The 23,210-nt window shown below is 40.3% G+C and overlaps 1 protein-coding gene across 1 annotated transcript in view; it reads right to left on the bottom strand.

Moving 5' to 3' along the window:
* Positions 1–23,210, bottom strand: part of ZNRF2 (zinc and ring finger 2) — a 67,227-nt gene that overhangs the window by 19,371 nt on the left and 24,646 nt on the right. The window contains exon 2 of the mRNA XM_063124777.1: positions 12,378–12,473. Within this exon, the coding sequence (XP_062980847.1) occupies positions 12,378–12,473 (96 nt within the window). The remainder of the gene's footprint in view (positions 1–12,377; positions 12,474–23,210) is intronic.

Below are 23,210 nucleotides of genomic sequence, written 5' to 3'. Positions count from 1 at the left end.
TGGTAAATTGACCAACATGGATAGAAACACACACTAATACAATTTCACAAGGGGATTTAAGGTTTCTTTGTTGAAGAATAGCTTTTTTTTTTAGGTCAGCAGCAGAGTATTCTGGAAGGCTGAAATGTTCTCCCACCAATTTCTTAATATTACCTTTTCTGATGTCATGCTGGATAAGACCAAAGACCTATCTAGTCCAGCATTCTGTTTGGATAGTGGCCAACCATATGCACGTGGGAAGTCCGCAAGTAGGACAGGAGTGCAATAGCACCCTACTGCTCAAAATAACGTTAAATGTGTGCAAATCTCACTGAAGATGAAAATAAAATCTACAAAAAACCCCTCTACTCAGCTAATGAAATAAGCCACAGCAAGCCATGGAGAACCTGATCATTTGTCAGGAGCAATGTGAGTTAGCAATCAAACTAACAACCCACCATAGCCATTATGAGTAATAAACATTGGTAGCCTTATCCTCCTATTTTACTGGCCCTGTTTTTCCTATACAGAATGCAAAGTGGCAATATTCTCAGTCATGGCACAGAAAGTAGTTTCCAGTTCATACAATCAAAGGATTCTTCCCACAATAGTTCAGGCATGCCTATGCAAATTTAAACAAATATAGTAACAGGCGCGCGGCAACGCACACACACACAGTAGTTTGCAATATAAAATGGATTGTTTAGTTTTCAGATCAGTAGCAATAATTAACAGCAATATATTTGTTCGAAATAGGAAAAAAATCTCATTCCAGTGCAAGTAACACTGTCACAGATTTACAACACTGGGTAAAATCTAAGGCAGGTGCAAACTACAAGTTTATCTGATGTCTAAGGTACTGGAAGAAACACCAATATCCAGAATTTACTTTGCTACTGACTCATACAACATCACCTTCCAAACAAAATCCACATTGTGAAAGATCAATTATAGATTCAGGATTCAATGAAAACAAAATCTTAAACTGGTATTTAAGTGTATTTTTAGAAATATAAAACGTGTCAATTAGAGTTACAGAACACAGATTTGACAGAAAGCACTGTGAGGGAAAGCCTGCTTTATTGGATCAAGGAGCTAATCTATGAAATAATTATGTTCTCTTATGAGAAGCTTATGGGCTATCAAATGTAAAGCACTGCATAAATGCAGTGAAAGGTAAGGCTCAGTGTCTGCCCCAAAGTGCAGTTCCCAACAGTCACAAGACTGCAGCAGTTGCAGACACAATTTAGGACATCCTCTGAATGACCTCTCAAGTTAAAGACTGATAAAGTGTAGAACATTTTAGGGAGTTCCTATCCAGCAGAATCACGTACGGCAAAGTGCAGTCATCGGACATTTGCTGTGGCTAGAGTGTTGGACTGGGAGTCGGGAGATCCGGGTTCTAGTCCCCACTTGGCCATGGAAACCCACTGGGTGACTTTGGGCCAGTCACAGACTCTCAGCCCAACCCACCTCACAGGGTTGTTGTTGTGAGGATAAAACGGAGAGGAGGATTATGTATGCCGCCTTGGGTTCCTTGGAGGAAAAAAGGCGGGATATAAATGCAATAATAAAATAATAAATAAAAATACTTCAGCCTTTTCTTCCCAGCAATTACTAAATAGCATAATTATATTACATATACCAAAAAAACAACACAACCCTACAGCTTTTTTCTCCACTGTTTTCAGTGGTATTTTGTGGAACTTTTATTTGCATCTCATTAGTATTTGTGGAAATACCAGTTCCAATGAGAGAAGCACTTCAATTACCTGATGAGGGGCAAGAGGCTTAGATTTACTTTATGTGTGGCATTCCAAATAAGGTTAGTAAAATTGATTGAGAGGAAGGTGATTGAGACACTTGTGTGCTTTATCTCCTTCTGATCTACCTCCCAACGTCATGGGTTGCCTGTAGTCCTCACTAGCCTGAAGATGCTATTGATGAATACCAGAAAGACTAGTGAAAAAGATGGATCATCTCTTACCTTACGCTGAAGAGCATGCCAACCTGGTCTGTGTCACCAAAACCTGGTTGGATGAACTGGGAGGAGTCAATCTCTCCCAAATGGGTCCACCAAGTTTTCTTGTGCAGCACCAAACTCGACTTAGAGGGGTGGGGAGAGGAGGTAGCCTTGTTCTATAGAGATTCCATCTCTCCGGTCATATATCCTACCCAACAGTCAGCCAGTTTTGAGTGTCTGTACATGGAGTTGGGTACACGAGACACAGTTGGTGTACTGTCTACCCCGGTGCCTAACAAGTCTCCCTGCCTGAGCTGACTGAGGTGGTCTCAGCATAGTATTGAGGACCCCAAAGCTTGTGGGTTGGGAGACCTTAATGTTCATGCTGAGGCTACCTTGTCAGGAGCAGTACAGGACTTCATGGCCACTGTGTCAACCATGAGCCTGTCTCAGTTCACATCTGGCCCACATATGTGGCAAGGCACATTTGGTCCTGGTTTTATTTATTTATTTCGAATATTTATATACTGCTCCCCATTGAAAAATTTCAGAGCAGTGAAATGTGAAATGGTTTTCTGTGCTGGATTGGGAGAAAATGATCTGTGGGTAGGGCAACCTCCATTGGCATGGGCAGATCATTATCTGATCAGTTTTGACCTTCAGGCTACCTGTAACCTCTGCAAGTCTGATGGTCTGCTCCTGGAAGACTGATGAATCTGGATGGATTTCTGAGGTCTTTGGGGGATTTTCCTGCAGGCTTATCTGGTGGTCCTGCAGAAGTCCTGGTCACTGCTTGGAATGAGATGACCTGGGCTATCAATATGATCGCTCCCAAATATCCTCAACCTACTCATAAAACTGTATCAACTCCTTGGTGTTTTGAGGAGCTGAGGGTGATGAAGTGACTGTGTTGACAATTAAAGTGCAAATGGTGGAACACTTGTAACGAACACCAGTAAGAATACATTTGCAGTCCTACCTTCTATGGCAGTGAGGTTGGCAAAGAAATGTCACTTCTCCACCATTATTGCATCAGTTCAGTATTATGCAGCAGACCTCTTTCAGGTGGGTAAAAGCCTGTTGGGTGTAGGTTCTAAAATACAATAGCTCAAACCCTCAAAGGCCCGCTGTTAGCAATTTGCTAGAAATTTTGCAGATAAACTTGCTTGTATTCATGTTGATGTTTATCTGCAAAATTTCTAGCAAACATCTTGTCTGCCTCCTGAGGAATCTGGCTGAGGATGCTAGGCGTTGTACTCCAATATATCTGGAGGACACCAGGTTGGGAAAATCTGCACTAAAATATTTTAGCAACCAAAAGAACAATTCATCTTTTTCAACAGAGTTCAACTCTCTTCCTCTACAGTTGCTGAGGCACCTTCAGTTTTGCTGTCACTGCTTATTAGTTCCATTTCATATATGTATCTCAGTGACATATATGCATTTTCTCACATATTTGCTAGTAAGAATCACTTGAAAAATATTAACTTTAACTATGAAACTGCCAAGCTTGCCTATATTGTATTTGCATTTAGTATCCATTCACTGTTACTAATGAACTTATGAAACAAAAAAAATTCAGTGGAAAATTAAAGCACTGGGAAAATTCCCATTCAATATCACTGGCATAAATTTATTCCCCTCTTATTGCAAATATACGTCCACATTTCTGTCAGCAATCTTGGGGACCACGTTTCAGCTGATGTACACCATAAAAAAATATCCAAATGCATTTGGTAACATCCAAGTGTAAGAGGCATTTTAGAAAACCATGACAAGAAAAACTGGGATTACCAAGTAGTGGCAGCAGCAAGTGTCAATAGAAATATGATTACTCACCAGAGCAGCAAGGTTGGGGATGACCCACAAGTTTACGCATATGCAGTATCACCCAGTTTAATATCTGCAATACTTTAGCTCACATGATGACTGTACTCTGCCTTTATCAAGATGATATATTGAAACAAAGAAATTAGGGAACCAAGAGATGCTTATAGAACAAGGAATGAATCCAGTTCATCCTATTGGGGCAAAACTTAAAAAACGTGCAGTAGGATAACCTATATATGGTTTTATGATTTATTTCATTTTTATACAGCCTCATAGCCAAAGCTCTCTGGGCAGTTTACAACAATTAATTAAAAATACAACAACATAGAATCATAGTAGAGTTGGAAGGGTCCTATAAGGCCATCAAGTCCAACCCCCTGCTCAATGCAGGAATCCACCTTAAAAGCATCCCTGACAGATGGCTGTCCAGCTGCATTTTGAATGCCGCTAGTGTGGGAGAGCCCACCACTTCCCTGGATAATTGGTTCCATTGTCGCACTGTTCTTACAGTTGGGAAGTTTTTCCTGATGTCCAGCTGGAATCTGGCTTCCTGTAACTTGAGCCCATTAGTCCATATCCTGCACTGGGATGATCGAGAAAGATCCTGGCCCTCCTCCGTGTGACAGCCTTTCAAGTATTTGAAGAGTGCTATGTCTCTCCTCAGCCTTATCTTCTCAAGGCTAAACATGCCCAGTTCTGTCAGTCTCTCCTCATAGGGCTTTGTTTCCAGACCTCTGATCATCCTCGTTCCCCTCCTCTGAACACGCTCTAGTTTATCTGCATCCTTCTTGAAGTGTGTTGCCCAGAACTGGACACAATACTCAAGATGAGGCCTAACCAGTGCTGAATAGAGGGGAACCAGTACTTCACGCAACTTGGAAGCTATATTTCTATTACTGCATCCCAAAATAGCATTTGCTTTTTTTGCAGCCACATCACGCCATTGACTCATATTCAGCTTGTGATCTACAACAATTCCAAGATCCTTCTTGCTTGAAGTATTGCTGTGACCATCTTGTAACTGTGCATTTGGTTTCTTTTTCCTAGGTGTAGAACTTGGCATTTATCCCTATTAAATTTCATTCTGTTTTTAGTCCAGCGCTCCAGCCTATCAAGATCACTTTGAAGTTTGCTTCAATTTTTTTAAAAACAATTTGAACAGCTAAAAACAATTTTAGTAATCATTTGTTTTTAAATAATAAACCTGTTCAAGACAGCAGACATAAATACCCCATCATATGCCATTAAAGCCTGGAAATACAGGGCAATCTTAACCTGGCGCCGAAAAGATGACAGTATCAGTGCCAGGCGGGCTTCAGTACGGAGCTCATAATCGGGGAGTGAGGGCACCACTGAAAAAGCACTCTCCCTTGTTGCCATCTTCTGAGCCTCCCTTGGAGGTGGCACTTAAAAGAAGGCCTCAGATGTTGATTACAGTCCCCAGGTACGTTCAGGCCAGAAGAAGTGGTCTGCCAAGTACTGGGGTCCCCAGCTATTTAAGACTTTATAGGTTAAAACCAGCAACTTGAATCAGGATCAGAAACACACAGGCAGCCAACGCAGGTGGGCTAGAATTGGTCTTATATGGTCAGAACCTCTGATCCCAGTTATTAATCTGGCTGCTGCATTTTGCACAAGCTGCAGTTTCTAAAAAATCTTCAGGAATAGCCTTACATATAGTACACCATCCAGTCAGAAGAACAACTCACTAACAGCATCTTGGTCTTGTCGGGATTGAGCTTCAGTTTATTAGCCCTCAACCCGTCCATTGTTGCAGCCAGGCATTGATTTAGCACTCCCATAGCCTCACCTGGTGAGAATGAAAAAGAGAACTAGAACTGTATGTCATCAGCATACTGCTGACAGTGTGCTCCAAAACTCTGGCTAACCCCCTCAACAGTTCCATGTAGATGTTAAATAGCATGGGGGACAAAACAAATCCTTGAGGAACCCTGCGATGGCAAATCCACAGGGCCAAGCACCACCATCCAAGTAGAAGAAGAACAACTGCAATGCAGTACCCTCAACTCCCAACTCAGACAGTCACCCCAGAAGAATACCATGGTCAATGGTATCGAAAGCTGTTGAGAGATTGAGGCGTATCAGCAGGGTAACACTCCCCTTGTCGTTCTCCCGACATAGTCATCATACACAGCGGCCAAGGCTGTTTCCACGTCAAAATCTGGCCTGAGCCCTGACTGGAAAAGATCCAAGTGAATTAATCTCATCCGAGAGTGGTTGGAGCTAGTTGACCACCACCCCAAGGACCTTTGGCACCAGCCTAAAGTTGTTGAGATCTTCCAGGTTCAGAGAGGATTTATTTACAAGTAGTTTCACTGCCACCTCTTTCAGGTGTGTTGGGACCACTCCCTCTCACAAGAAGGCATCACCTCTCTGGCCCAGCCTACTACCTACTGGGTTTTATAAGACAAGAGGGGCAAGGATCCAATATGGAAGTGGTCACACGAACCTATCCAAGCATCTTTTCAATGTCCGTCAGCTGTACCAACTGAAACACATCCAAGAAAACCAGACCAGCCTATGCTCTGGACACCTCACCTGATTCACCTGCTTTAACACTGGAGTCGAAGTCCTGTAGAATGCAAGAGATTTTATCCTGGTCGTGCCTAGCCAGTGCATTACAGCGGGCATCAGATTGGTCCATGGTGTCCTTATGGCCAACATGTAATAGGCCCCTGATGACACTAAAAAACTCTGCTGGGAAGCATATGGAAAATGTATTTATTTATTTACATTTATATACCGCCCCATAGCAGAAGCTCTCTGGGCAGTTTACAAAATTGAATGGAGGTAGCAAAATGTTTTTTCCTTAACGCTCTCACTGTCTCTGAATATACCCAACCATAGGCACACATCAGAGTTCAATTGCATCCACTAGGAGTTTTTCTTTACCTGCCCTCAAGCCTTTTCCTGTTTTGTTTCAGCTCTGGGGTATACCACAGAGCCATATGAGGTGTGTTGAGAATCCCCAAGACTTAAAGGGGGGACATTCTGTGTTTTCTATATTGCTAACTTTTGGAGTATTGAAATTGAACTCCAGTTATAAAAGGAATTCAAAGCAAAATGTTCAACTTTTCATAACATTGAATCCTTGCCTGAGTGTGAATATACATGCAATATGGAATGAGACAGGAAGCTGACATAGAGCACTGTGTTTGAATTTTGTGCTGTTCTCTGTCACATACTATAGTACATTACCCTCAACATATTTACTATTCTAAAGCAAGAGCCCACTACCATCTCCAGAATTTTGAAGGAAAATTAGAAGACAACTCCTCCTCTCTCTCAATAATGAGCTTTTAAATCCTAGATAATGGAACTCAACAGGGCAGCCATTGATTTTTTAGGGCAAACTTTCATTTAAATACTAAATTAGGTGTGGGAGCCATCATCCAAGCTGTATTTAATTAACAATGGTATGAGTCCAACAATTACATTATGGACACCACGTAAATCTTTCAAGAAGCTTGTACAGGCTTCTGGCAGCAATAGTCGTTTTTGGATCTTCACTACACTGTGCTACATCAGCACATCACACAAAGTAATTACGTATGGCCCTGTAAGAGGAAGGAATGCCTCTAACTGAATTACTACTACTGCAATTTTTTAAAATCCTGGGAACAATTATGTAAACAAAAAGAAACTGAAAATTTGTTGAGATTGTATAATTTATACAAGTCTCAGAGTTTAGCTTTGCTGCGTGCAGAATTTTTTTTTTTTATTAGCATGGACTACGCTTAGTCCTTTCCTTAAGGAAACCAGAACAACAGTTTATACATCTATAGTGCAGGACACACCAGTGTCTCATGCCGAGTACAAACAAGACAGTGCTCCTACCCTCACTGCGTTACGGAAAGCATGAATAGCGACCAATGATATCAACACATTTTCATGAGCTGCAAACAGTAATAAGAGTCAAGTGGGGGGGGGGGAAAAAGCCCTCTCAAGCCAAATGGGAAATCTTGCTGCTTAAGCGGTAAGGTTATGAGCACCGTTACTTGACATCTATGTAACCACCCGAAGAGGCAGTGGCCAGCTGTTTCCAGAGGCCAGGCCAGAGATACTTCTGCTATAGTCTTTCTATTTTGCTAAATATGTGTAGCCTCTCCATCTTCCATAGTCATGGGAGTGGGGCAGGGGAAGCACTCTGTTTAGCAAAAGGATATGTTAGCAGAAACCCTCCAGCACATAACAGTAACAATTCTGGAAAATCCTGGCTTACTGTTCAGAAGTGGTGTATTTATGCATTCAGCACTTTCACTCCCGCTTGGCTCTTCCTGCCAACAAGATAGGTTAAACTAACCAGGAAAGGATAGCTTATTGTGTCATCTGTTTTTTCAATTCCTAGGTTGCTTCCCTCCTCCTTCATCCACTCCCTCCCTGTATCCCAAATGCCTTTATAACACTGTAGTGCTGGCATGTAAAGCTGCCAGGGTTCTTTTACCACTTTTGCCTGCTGTCTCTTGTGACCAGGCGAAACAACCCATAATGACAACCCAGAGTTCACAACCCAATAACAAACCATGGGTTCTCTTCTTCAGTAGTTGATGGTTAACAATCCGTACTTAACTCATAGTTCCAGGTTCACACGTAACGACAACCCAGGATTCAACAACCTATACTCAACCTGCATTCTGGATTGTCATTCTGAGTGAACCAGGCCAGTGTGTGTTCTTGGTTTACAATTTCTGGCTTGTCAAAGAAGCAACAATTCAAGAGCCTGGTTTAGATGATCCACTAAAGCTTCAATCCTATACCTATTTACCTGGGAGAAATTTCCATGGAACTCAGTGGGACTTACTTCTTAGTAGACATGTATAGCATTGCACTGTAAGCTATTATTTCCTGGTTAGTTTAGCTGCTCCAGCTTGTAGGAAAAACCAAGCAGGAGCAAACAGGCTGCGTACACTCGCACATGAATGGTAAGCCAGGATTCCCCAGAACTGTGGCTTATCATTACATACAACCAGTTTCTATTTGTGGTCACCATCAACTCCTTTTCCGCAGTCTTCTAGCATATGCAGGAGGTTGGGGAGAGACAGAGATTTCTTTAATTCACACTGGAATATGAAAAAGATAATAATCAGTATGAGATACTTCTGCCATTACAAACCTCAGCATGATCGAGACTTCGGTGAAGGAGAGATGCACTGCTTGAGTCCTTGTGGCCCAAAGCACTTGCCCTTGGAAAGCCAGCAAGTAGATTTAATAGATGACTAGCTACATGCACAAAATGGTAAGTTACCATTTGGTAAATGGCCATAAATAGTGATACATTGCAGCATGGCAAAGCATTGCAGTTAATAAGCAATGCTATCAAAACTACAAACATTTTTAATATATGACACTGGATTGACAGGTAGGAAAACACACACACACACACACTTTATGTGAATTAAATGGGCTAAAAGATAACGTTCTAATTCTGTTTAACTAAGGGCAGAAACCAGAGTCGACAGATCTTTCGTAGCTGTGACTACTAGTCTGTCAAGTGAGGTAAGTTATATTGAGGAGAGAGGCAATTTCCCAACCCTAAACCTGCAGGCCAGAAGCATTAATCAACCCTTTTTTTTAGAAACCAAGAATCATAGAATAGCAGAGTTGGAAGGGGCCTACAAGGCCATCGAGTCCAACCCCCTGCTCAATGCAGAAATCCACCCTAAAGCATCCCTGACAGATGGTTGTCCAGCTGCCTCTTGAATGAGTTTGTTCAAATGCTCCTTATATATAATCAAAGAATGAAAGAGTTTTAGTGTGCCGTTGTAAGACTATTACTTTCAGCTGGGTCGTATGTACAACAAACGTTCTTCCTAAAGTTGAGTAATGTATTGGAATAACAATATACAAATGTTACATCTTAAAATCTATACAAACTAATGCTTTTAAGGTCACTGTTCTCATAGCGAAAATAAGAAATTACAGAGAAATTAATGAGATTTGCCCATGATCTGCTTTTTGAATTGTATAGATCTACAATTTCACAAGTATACCATATATAAAACTACTATATTTCTGTAGCACAGTTTTGTATTTAAAAGCACTAGCTTAGATAGCCACAGTCAATGAAAAATGGCATTCAGGATGGAATGCTCTGTCTCTCCTCTACACCCAGCAGTGAAACTAAATGGGCTATTTGAGAATGCAAGCCCTATTATCTGCACCCAGCAAAAATAAATGCAACTCTCCATCCTTTCTCGGCCAGCCTCCAGCAGGCCAGTAATTATTTCTTTAAGGCTAGTCACCATTTGTGGGCTTATTTACAAGGGTGTTACAATTTCAAGAATTGTGAGATTTTGTCAAGCTGATGTACATCAGTGGGTTTTAAACTGTTTGGGAATCCTAAAGTTGTCAGAGGTTCCTCAGTGAGAAGATCAGTAATGGTGGACAACCTTCCACTTGGTTCAGCATCTGCTCATCCTTAACTTCAATGAACTACTGAGGAGTGCTACCTGCATTACAGGGTGAATTTACAGTTCACGGAGGCAGCGATGAGGCTTAAGGGGTCTGGCTGGTGCTCTGCATGAATGGACTGGTCTGATATGTCTTCTAGTAATTTGTTTAAGTATTTTAAACAGTATATTGGGTTATATTGTACATTGTACTATATTGTACTATAGCTTTACAAACTCTTATTGCTATAACTTTAAAATTTATTATCTGTTTTAATATCCACCTTATAAAATTGCATGTGCAGCATCTATCCATCTAAATCATCCAACACAAGAACCCATAATATTCTGAATTTGTTCCTCCTATGCTGAAGAGGATAAGCCCAAAGAACTATTCTTTATTAGACTAAATACTTTCACAAGTAGTTTTGAAAAATAATTTAAAGAAGAAATAGCAAAGTAATATGAATTTGATTCATAACATGTAAATATTGGGACAAAGACCACAAGCAACTTCAGATATATACTTTTTGCATAGTTGCAAAAGTCTACAAATGCCATAGAACATTTTAGAAAATGTTACTGAATATAACTGTGAGGGTCACTTATTAGACATTCAATATATTGTGACACAAATTACACCACCTAAAAGATGTTTCAGTAAGGGGCGGCTGTGTTCACACAACACTTTAATGGAGCTTACCACCCACGTTGGGTTGCATTTCCAAGCAAACTGACTCAAAGAAGACCCGCTCCTGGTACTCTACCACACACACACCGCCCTGCAACATCCACATCTCTTAATGATTTCACGCCCTCTTGAACTTTCTCTTCGAAGTTATTTTCAACTTTTCTATACTTGTTGACTATCACTTGTATTTAACCTTAGATGGAGGCTACATCACTTTAAGCCATAAACAATTTTAATGTATAAATCAAAGTGTGAACACACAGCATGCTAATGTATGCAACTCATTTAAAAAACAATAAAAGTGATACAGGATCACACAGAAGCCAATCCCAACTTTTCAGAGAATATCTTCTTCCTCAGGGGCTCCCTGCATCTGTGCAGGAAGCATCTGAAGAAGGAGATATTCTGTAAAACAACAGGCAAGTTGGCACAAAATAAACTGGCACTCTTGTGATGCTATGTCACTTTTGTTGTTTTAGCAACTTTTGGTGCCTCCCTGTTGTTGGCTGTGCATGCAGCCCTTTCACTCCTACTTTACCCCTCACCCACTGCTTTGATGCAAGCCATGAAAATGCCATGAAAGTGAGAGCATCATGTGATATCTGTATTTATGATTTATTATGCCCAAACTATCTAGGATTCTAAGCCAGCTTTAAACCTGGGTTTGTTGTTGGTTTATAAATCCTAGTTTGTTTGGGTGCAATGAACCCTAATTCCAGATTTGGAAAAATATGTATAAGTTGTTAGGAAGTCCCTTAAATGAAATAAAACAAACAAAATAAAGTAAAATAAAATAAAAAGTTGCTTCTTACAATGCTTTTGTACTCTGATAAGAAGCTTGTGTAAGTGTACTTCAAGCTGGACACAAAATAGGCAAAACTCCTGCTCTACTAGCCTTTCTGCTGTACATGTTCCCAGTTTGTCTACTCCTTTCTGATTTGCTCTATAGACTTGATGTTTTGTGTTCCCTTTAAAGGTTCTATTTACAGTTGCCAGAATATCTAACACCATCAAGTTTCACTTCTGATTTTTCACTTCAGCCATATTATAGGAATAGGGAAGTCACAGCTATCACAGAGAATGAGAATCTTTCATTCAGATCCAGTCAGGATCATGCATCAGAAGGTAGGAAACTAGAAAGGCCTATCACTTCCACTCCTGAAATACCAAAGATTCCATGCCCAAGTCTTTAGTTACATGGCCAATTAGCTTTCTAACTACGGTAAATATGACCCTTAAAGAATGCAAGAAAAAGAAGAGCAACTGGGAAAACCAGGTGGGGAAAGGAGAAAATAACCATCAGAAAGGGTCAGCAGAAAGCTGAATATTTAACAGTGTGGAGTAAGTATTGGTAACTATTTCATTTCATTTCTGCCCAATAACCAATGTCCTCTGAATCAGGATCATTGCACTTGCTAATTTTAAAAAAGTATCCAATTGGCAAGGCTTAACTAATAATAATCCAGTTATTGTACTACAAGTAGTAATTAGCTTGCTTTCTTACCATTGTAGGTTATCCTTGGTTTTGTCAAGCACATCACAAGATGTAAATCCATTTCATCAGAAGATACAAACTTGGAACAAACAGGGCACTTGAATCCTAAAGTTTTAAAAAACAAAGGAAAATATTTAAAAGTATGACAACCTTTCTGCATAGCTCTATATTTGCACTTTAGGTAAATCAAAATAGTTCTTTAAGTTATGAAAATGTCATCACTGTTTTAGAGGACAGGTGCTTTGTACTTGTCAGCTGAATTTGCTATGTTTTATCAGCTATATAAATAGTTTTGTCTTTGCATTTTTATGCAAACTGGGTAGCCATATAGTTGTTTCTGTGTAGAAGCAGACCTGTTCAGGACTACAGTAGGCTGTAAACTCAAAAAGATTACATTGCACTAACATGAGGAACTGCGTGCTATCGTTAAGAGCCAATAAACACAAGCTTCATTTCAGAGGAAAAAACAACAACAGAGAAAGAAATGGAAATCCATAAGACAGTGCTATTTCTTAACACACCTGGGAAGGGGGAATTAAATTGAAATGCCTTTTGTGAATTTTGGAAGAGACCAACAACAAAGAATGGCAACCTAGCTGACATCCATTTCTAATGTGAGAATGAATCAAGATTAAAGTAAAATTTAATGTAAATCTACATCTATATGAATGTAGATTTACATTGTTCAAGGTTTATCCTGGTGGATGTGGTCTCTGAAATTCTTGTTGTGACCTTTCCCTACTTATGCAGGAATCTCACTGTACTGAAATCAACCCCATAAGTAGGACTGTGAAGGATTAAATCAAATTAGGTCAGAGAGGCTAGACAACCGCATGACCACAAACACACACCAAATTGTGAAGTCTGGTTTCCAGTACAGCATCTGTTGCAATACAGGAGAAAGTACCTAGCCCTCCTGGCTATAGAAGTAATAGTATAATGCTAGACAGTCTCACAGTTTCATTTATTGACACACATTTAAACATGTCATATGTCCAATAACTTGGCTATTTTAAATATTTCTATACATACAAGTCTTTCTGCCCACCAGCGCTGCTTCAGGTGTTCAAGCAGTATGATGTCCCTTAACGCTAGAATGCAAAAATGTACCATTACTCTGTCCACCCTCCCAGTTAAAGCAGAAGTTAGTATCTACTAGAGTTATAATGTGTGTTTTTAATCCAAAAGCCGTAGCAATATGCAAAAATTAAATATAAGCCTGTAATATTAACAAATACTTTTCTGGAAATATCATTGTGTGGATCTAAACAGTGGTCAACTACACTACCATACAAAGTTGTGCAATAAACTATATTAATAAAAAAAAACCAAGCATGGTTCATATGACTTCCGAATTACACTATTAGCATTAACACACACCACCTTAATAGTTTAATTGTTATAAACCACCCAGAGACCTTCGGCTGTTGGACAGTATAATGTATATTGATGGTGCTTTATAAATAAATAAATAAATAAAAATAATAGTATAGAAATTTAATAAATAGATAAATCATGTTGCTTAGCCCTGCTACATAGACAGATCCCTTAAGAATCTATGATACACACTATTTCCAAAGGTCAAACTAAGGCCAGATCTACACCAAGCAGGATATAACACTTTGAAAGCAGTTTGAAAATGGTATGTGTCACGGGCCCCAGCAGTTGTCAATACCATTATAAACCATTATAAAGCAGTAGTGTAAATGCTTCCTATTTGGGGGAGGAAAGGTAGTCGTGGTTCTAATTTCTAGAGCAACTCACAATTGCCCTTTAGTTTCTCTTTTCATCCTTGAATTGACCCTCCCAGTAGCACTTACATCTGATTTAATACCAAATTGCCACTGATAAAGTGCTAGATTAAATGTAACCTCAGATTTTGCATTTTCTTTAATCAGTGAAGTATTAACAAAACTTTACCAATCAAAAGTTAATTCATACTGTGGTCAAGGAGCAGAGAGCCTGGACACTAAAACAGCTTAGGTTGTCCGATAGTGTGCAAGTATGCTTTGTTAAAGTATACTGTTTATTTATTTATTTATTTAATTTATTTATTACATTTATATCCCGCCTTTTTTCCTCCAAGAAACCCAAGGCAGCGTACATAATCCTCCTCCTCTCCATGTTATCCCCACAACAACAACCCTGTGAGGGAAGCTGGGCTGAGAGTATGTGACTGGCCCAAAGTCACCCAGTGGGTTTCCATGGCTGAGTAGGGACTAGAACCTGGATCTCCCGACTCCCAGTCCATCACTTTAGCCACTAGACCACACTGGCAACACACATGGGCTAGGTATGCTGCTGGCCTAGAACCTTGAATATTTCAGACTGAAACAAGACTTCCATTATTCAGCCACTGCAAAATGTCAACAACAATGGCAAGGCTACAGACCCCTTCACTTGGACTAGGGGTGCACAAACACACTTGCTAGGGTGACCAGAAATGTTGTTCTCGCAGTGGCAGGGAAAGCTTCCAGTATACTCCACCATAGGAACATTTTTAAGCCACCAACCAACACTGGAGTGCATGTTGAGTTAGGAAAAAGCAGAAGTGCCATGGGTTGGGAGGGCGACCTGCTATGAAAACACACACATATATCTACCTGATTTTTCGCCACTCTCCCCCCACTTCGTAAAACCTCAACAAGCAACAGGAACAGAAGGAGCACATTTATTTTCCTTCTATAAAACAGGAAGCAAAAAAGCTTAGCCTCACTGGCTACTAAAATAAATCATTGGGTTTTAAACCCATCAAAATTTGCAGTCTGGAAACGTCTTTCAAGATCTAACTGGTCTCTGAGAAAAGCCCTATAAACATTCTGGTTCAGGTCAAATTCCAAACCTGGTCTCAGCCTGACTGTCTGTGCTTAAAGACTATGCATGTTCTACCCTACAATACTGGTCTCCAATTCCCAACTCCTCTTCCCTGTTTTTGTTCACATCCACTTGCCAGTTCCACTTTGTATTAGCTTTCATAAACAACCACCCCTTTCCTGGATTTTTTTGATGTGACATCCAAACGCAGAACTCCGGGTTGTTGAGAGACAAACAACCCAGAGTTTTAACATAGAGTTTGTTGGGTTAAAACCCTGGGGTTGTTTCTCCCTCAACAATCCAGAGTACTGGGTTCACATGTTGCAGCAAACAATACAGGAAAGGGGGCATTCATTGCTTGTCTGCTAAACCAGATGAAAAGTAGAATTGGTGAATGGGCACTTGGCCAATCGCTTGCTCCCGAGTGGCCCTACCTATTCATGAGTTAAACAACCCATGAACTGGGGTTATGTGCAAACCAAGTCATTGTGCAGGCAATCTTCTCAGATCAGATCCCTGCTTTCAGCCCATACCAAAAAATATTCATTCTCCTGTCAATTAGGTTCATGAGAAGAGTAAAGCACTGCTAGGGAAATTAAACAGCTGCAGAAAGAACTGCCCACTCCAGACTGGACACTGAAATTATTATCCAGTAATCTCTTGGCAGAAAATAGGTGCCAACCAGCTTTATCTAGTAAAAGCTAGCAGACTCCAATCCCAATCAGCTCCATCTTTATGTTGGCAAACCAACTGTCCCAAAAAAGCAATCTTTATGCACTTGCTGCTCTTACGCTAGTAGAAAGCACCGCTAGCACAAACGGAAGCTAGCAGTTCCTGAAGCAATAGGAATCAAGCAGAAACACTAATTTCCAGAACAGGGGAGGTCAGCAGAGCTCACAGATCTGTCCCATTCTGGAAATGAATATTTCCACAGATTTCCAGGATTGCTTTAGGAAATACTAGTTCTGTTGCGTTAGCAATTGGTCTCACAGGCACAACAAAATGACCAGAGACTCAGTGTCAGTATTGGTTACTGCCCAATAGCTCCCTAAACTACTTGTGTTGCAGTTCAGAGATAAGACCTGTGTAATGTAGCGGAAATGTGATGTATGAAAAAAATCGATCTGTGTGTGAATATCCAGTAGTCCAGCACCATTTCCAAGATATCCATCTTTGCATTCAAAAGTAGACGTTTTAAGCCCTCACCACAGAAAAAGAAACCATAGAGCAGATTTCAAATACTCAAGAATAAACAGTGATCTCTCTCTCTCTCTCTCTTGTACACACACACACACACACACACACACACACATACAGCTAATTGCTTAAAAAACTCAGTTTCAAAGCTAACCCCTTGGTTTTCAAGGGTTAACTTAGTTCAGAACTATCTTATTCAAAGTATATATTCATCACTGAAGGATTTGCAGGTGAGGATGTCATTTATTGCACTCAACTAAAACAAGAACACACTGCAAAATGGAAAATGCAAAATCATTGCAAAAAATTATTCTTAAATACAAGGTGTAAACTGATAGTTAGATTAATTCATGGCCCACACCTCCTATTTCTAAACTGTCCCAATAACTCCTACTTGCTTTCTTGCACAAGAAACTTGATAAATGGCCAGAGAGAACGTAATAGCCGTGGCAAGCCATTCAGGATGCTCCTGCTGAATTTAATGGAAAAATTATGGTCGCTGTGTAATTAGCTACATCCTTCTCCACTATAACATGCCTCCAGTGTTCAGCACAGAGTACCACAAGGATTTAAAAAGCACTACAATTCCTTCAGTCAAATACTGAAGGAGAAAGCACACACACGCACACACACAAACACACACCTTACAAATGGAAATGCTTGAGACTCTAGAGATTAATTACTATTTTTATCTCTCTTTGCTTGCCAAGAATTTTCTATCAATAGCCTAGATGGGCATTCTTTGCTCTTTGGATGTAGGTTAAAGAAAGCTCAGTTAAGATGAACCATCACTGGCTTCTGTACACTGTTCAGGAACTCTCAGGCACCATACAAGCAGATGGGGGGAAAAACAGCTTAAAAGCTATCATTAAAAAGAAAGCAGAACATCCCCTTGCAACAAAAAGTTTGGCACAAAAAATGCACAGCAATACCACCACTTTAACTTGTTGCAGGACTTCAACTACAGTTTTTATAATTTAAATTGCCCCCCTACTATGTTCACAAAAATGTAACACTGCATCCCATAGATATTTAATATAGCTTAAAATTGCACTTAACTGACATTCTTACTCTGATTCAAGGAAACTCAAGAGTGTAAATGCTTATTACAGATGTTGACTAAGTGGGCACAAGATAGAGAAACGTGTTTTCTCTCCTGCAATTCATGCTATAAGGCATATTCCTAGTGAAAGTGAAGCAGAGCAATGCTGCCTTTAATGTTCTGAAGATAATGTAAGTCAGGGGTGGGCAGCTTTTTGGGGCTTAAGGTCGGGGGCACACACCCCCCCCCATATGTGCACTTGCATGAACAGAAGGCAAGGGAAAGGGTATTAGATTCCTGCCAATTTTATCTCTCTTGTGCCACATCAGATGCTCTTCTGGAAGGACCTTTGACCCTCAGAAATGACTGGGCAGGGAGTACAGTTGGAAGAGGGCAGCAGAAAAGCCCATTTCTGGAAGCAGAATGTCACTCATAATTCTTAGGATTCAAGCTACCATTGGTCCCATGTATTCCCCAGAACATTATTACTGTATTAAATCTCCTTCAACAGAACTATGATGAGGCCACATGATAAGAATATGGTAAGAGTGGGACCAAAGCACCACGCTGAAGATTTAGTGGGACAAAAGATGCAAAGCGGCAGTATCTGAAGGGTGGTTAACAAAAGCAATAGTGTTTATGACAACTAGCATTATAACAGCAGAAAGGTCTTATGTTCAGGCTACTTTAAACATTTTATCACCGAATAGACTGCCAGAGAAGACTCTGCACTTAAGAACAGAGCAGACAAAGATAAGAGAGCCAACTCCAGTCATCAGTGCATTGTGATCAAATAAATAGATGCCCTCAGAAAGCATATGAAAACAAAGGCTGGGTTCAGACATCATGATACACCAGTTTATTGTGATGAGGAAAAGCTCAGGGCTTATATGTCCCCACCACCACCACACTGCTTCCTCTGAGGTGGCTGCAAGGAGTCCAGAAGCTTTTGCTTTATTTTTCATTAATTGCAGTTTATTGCATCATCTGTACTTGACAAAGTGTTAATCGTAACTATGGTTTCTTTGAAACAAGCCAACTTCAAACCATGCAGTTAATCAAAACAGAAGCAAAAGCTTCCAGTCCCATCACGGTTGTGCTAGAGTAAAAGGGAGGGTGCCAGCCCAAGGTTTGCTGTGACTCATTCCTGTCATAATAAATCATAGTTTATCATGATGTCCGAAGAAAGCATTAAGTGTCCTGGTAAGTCTCAATTCTATCACTTCTCAAACAAAGCAATAATAATGATCTGAGAAAGCACAAAGATAACAGAGTTGTCTGTAGTCTACAAAGTTTTCACCAAGGTCAGAGAAGATATAAGATTCTCATTAGGTAAAACTTTGTAAAATCTGATTGAATTGAAATACTTACCAGTACCTAAGGGTTCCTGGTGGAACACAGCAGCAAGAAAGGAAGAAAAAAAGGAAGGAAGGAAGAAAAACCTTATCAATGAAAAACAAGTCAGAATAAAAAAATAAAATATGTACCTGTGATAGAAGGGCAGATTCTGCACAATCAGCTAGTTTGCACATCATGTCAATTGATGGGTTGTGGGATCAAACAAGCAGCCAACTGCCTGCTTACCACTTCCACTTTGCCTCTGGTTTAGCAGATAAGACAGGAACACTCCCTTTCCTGAATTGTTTTTAAGGGAGAAAATGTGGATTAAAACTGTGGGTTGTTTGTCCCTCAACAACAGAAAAATGTTCTATGTTTGGATGATGCATTAAAAAAATCCAGGAATGGGGCAGTTGTTTACGAATGCAAAGTGGAAGTGCTAAGTGAGCAGGAGAAAGCATGTTCACTCACTGCCACACAGCCCCAACTAACTATGGGTTGTTTAACCCATAGTTAATCATTAAGGAGGAGGTTGTGCCTCTTCTTTCAAGTGTCTGCACCTCACTGAGGGAGCCCATATCAAAGTATCCCACAGTAGGGCTGCCTAGGACATGACATCTTCCAGATGTGTTGGACTACAACACCCTGCATCCCCAGCTAGCATGGTTGAATTTTGTCCATTTTATACAAACAAAAAACATTAAAGAGTTCAGAGGAAAATTTGGACATCACCCCTAAAAACACGTATTCTTATACCATGTCTGGTAGCAAGTTGATTAAAGGGAAGGAGAGGGAATGTGATCATAAGAGGCCCCACCCTTTTTTAGTAAACACAATTAAAAGAACAGAAGGGTTATTTCATAAGGCTCAAAGTAGTACATGATCCACAGGGATATAGGACTCATGCAGTCTTCTGTTTGTACAAAAACTCCTGTTCTGTTGACAAGACCTGGAGGAGATCACACCTTCCTGAGCAACGGATTTCAAAGACCCACACTTCACACATGAGAAAGTACAGGATGTAAGCAGGACCTGCAGCAAATCCACAGCAAAACTTTCACATCTGCTATTGAGAGTTGCTGAAGTCGTTCATGCTCCAGAGGGGTTGTGATATTAGTCTGTTCCAACGAAGCAACATGGAGTCTTATTCTTTTTAACTTTTGTTTTTAAAGAAGTAATACAGTGAACTAAGATAAAAATATGTGCAAGTACAGTAGTCTGAGCTGTAACATCTTTATTTTATATCAGCAGAGCTACCAAATAAACTAGGTTCTGTAGAACAATGCAAGCTCCACCTCTTTGCTATTTCCTGAAAAGAGTAAGTGAAGAATACGCAAAGCACAATTCAGAGTAAAGTAGCTTTGTAGCAAAGCTGAGACAAAATGCAAACAAGGCAAGGCCTCAATCTCCATCTTGTTGTTGCGCTAAAGACAAATGATGGGTAGGAAAATAGCATCAGGTATCCAATATAATTGCAATCTTGATAACATTAGGTTCAGACCAAATTTATCAAGGAATAAAACAGAAGGAAAAGGATAAATTTATTTCTCATAAAAATGCTTAAGGAGTGCCAACACAACTATTTTTAAAACAATATAATTGAGAAAAACATTCAGTCCTATGGGAAATATTAATCCTTGTATACTTTCCCCATCAAAACTGACCATAAAGAAGAAGAAATATATGGGGTCAATCGTTATGTGGTATTTCAACCCACTCCGCCCACTCCATTGTGGGATACATGGGTTTTTAACAATGCAATGCTTTCACTAAAAACATTTAATACATTTATTAATCACTTTTCAGTTCAGCAACCTCTCAAAACAACATGTGTTAATATTATTACTCTTCAGCAGCCTCCGGTGGAATGGCTAGCCATGATTAATCAGTTGGCTCTTCTAGAAGATGGTAAGGCATAGAGGGGGAGCAAATATTATGCAAAGATAATGAGCAGTTGAAACGATTCCAAACACATATTAATAGTAGACAGGGTATGAACTTATACTAACCACAATGGTAAGGAATTGTAACTGTTCAAAATGGAGAGCCAGTGTGGTATAGTAGCTAGAATGTTGGTCTGGGACTCGGGTGACCCAGGTTCTAGCCCCCACTAGGCCATGACATTCACTGGGTGACTTTGGGCCAGTCATGGACTCTCAGTCCAACCTACCTTACAGGGTTATTGTGAGGATAAAAACAGAGCAGGAGAACAATGTATGCTGCCTTGGGGTCCTTGGTGGAAAGGCAGGATACAAATATAACAAAGAGAGAAGAAGTGACAACACACCATAATGCAAATTATGAAGGGAAAACATATACATGCTCTATGAGGACAGGCTAAAGGAACTTGGGATGTTCAGTCTGGAGAAAAGGAGACTTAGGGGAGACACGTTAGCAGTGTTCAGGTACGTAAAAGGGTGCCACAGGGAAGATGGTCAAGAACTATTTTCCATGGCCACATAAAGGAGGATCCGAAATAATTGGTATAAGTTACAGCTACCTAGACTCCAATTAAATATAAGGAAAAACTTCCTGATAAGATCTGTACAACAGTGGAACACAGTCTACCTACGGAGGTTGTGGGTTCTCCATCTATGGAGGTTTTAAGAAGCGGATGAACAGCCACCTCTCATGGACAGTTTGGCTTTCTTACGCATTGCAAAGGGTTGGCCACATATGTCTTCCAATTCAACAATTCTATGCTTCTATGATATACATGATGCTCAGTGAGAAAATGACATACTTTGCATATAAAAGTATATGACATCACCAAATAAAATATTTTAAGTAGCAGAATCTGAAGATACCTCTGCCCAAGAGCCTAGAAGTTCCTATTTATTTAAAATTCTTCCGTTTGAAATGCTCACAAGTAGAAAAACAGAAAAATCAGACTCCAAGGTGCAAGCATCTTGAAGAAAAGATATAAAAATTATACACACGTGCACCCTTCATAACTGATGCTACGACACACTCATTTTGTCCTCCAGTATCAGAGCCAAAGTACAAAATGTATTGCAAAAGGCACTCTGAGCAATTTTCACTGTCTAAACTGAAGATAAGGAATTTGTGTTGGTGCAGCATATAGTACAGCAATTGTACTAGTTGGAGGGACAAGGCTTTTCCCTGGTTTTAATTACTGTCATAAAAGTGAGCATAAACATAATTTCTGCACTAAATTTAGACCATAACCACCTCCTGCAGTGACAGATGTAGTACATCTTCTCCTTACCCATTTTTCCACTATCCCAAACAGTGGGAATTATGGACCTTTGTCGCTCAGTTATATTTTGCACAATGAAACAAATTTGCAGGATGAACTGCAAATAGCCTTCATGCTGGGCAAAACAGAAGCCATAAACATGGTCTGTTTACAAGCCAGTATAGCCTCAATGCAGATTTTAAAAATTCATCTCACAAGAACTGTAGACAGCACGCAGGAGGACTGATACAAACCATACCTCTCCTAGGGAGTCCAGTTTCCCAAGCCAAACTAATAAATATTGATAGATGACATTTTAATATGGAAGCACTGGAATGATAAGGAAATCAGAAAAATACTCCCTACTCATGGAAAAATCAGGACACAGACTACTTAATCACTTTCCCATAAGCGTTTTTTCTACAGAAGGGCATTTTCCACTTTGGGGTGTGGATGAGGAGACATTATGGGCACAATCCTATGCATGTTTAGACAGAAAACTGGCTGGCTGAGGAAGCTATGATTTGTTTTTTTCTATCTAAACATGCACAGGATTGCACCCTAAATGTGACACTTCTCCTTTTAAAATGTACTACATAATTTTGCTGAAAGCTCTAGCTTCGCTCCCCTCCTGTCATGCTGGAGAAAGGGGAGAACAGCCATAAAGGCTATCAGGTTAAGTCCCCAGAGAATTCTAAAAAGCATCAAATTTAGCTTGCACCTTCTATGCATGCAACGCCAGTTATTTGAGCTAGAGCCATGGTTATGTTGTTCATGAAGTCTCAAAATGTACCCTGAAGAGCCAGTCTTAGGACGTTTGATGAAATCACCCAAAACATTAAATCTGGGCATCCTCAACATCATCATTCCTCAAGGTTATTAACAGGGACTGGCTGGCGAGATCACATCACGCCAGTCCTTTTCCAGCTTCATTGGCTGCCAGTCCAGGTCCGGGCCCAATTCAAAGTGCTGGTATTGACATTTAAAGCCCTAAACGGTTTGGGGCCAGGTTATCTGAAGGAACGCCTCCTCCCATATGTACCTACCCGGACCTTAAGATCATCTACAGGGGCCCTTCTCCGTGAGCCCCTGCCAAAGGAAGTGAGGCAGGTGGCTACTAGGAGGAGGGCTTTCTCCGCTGTGGCACCCCGGTTGTGGAACGAGCCCCCCAGAGAGGTCCGCCTGGCGCCTACACTGTACTGCTTTCGTCGCCAGCTGAAGACCTTTTTATTCACTCAGTATTTTAACACTT

This window comes from Elgaria multicarinata, chromosome 1 (genome assembly GCF_023053635.1).
Source record: "Elgaria multicarinata webbii isolate HBS135686 ecotype San Diego chromosome 1, rElgMul1.1.pri, whole genome shotgun sequence".
Classification (NCBI taxonomy): Eukaryota; Metazoa; Chordata; class Lepidosauria; order Squamata; family Anguidae; genus Elgaria; species Elgaria multicarinata.
Note: the sequence above shows the minus strand (reverse complement) of the source record. Positions and strands in the feature narration are given on the sequence as shown.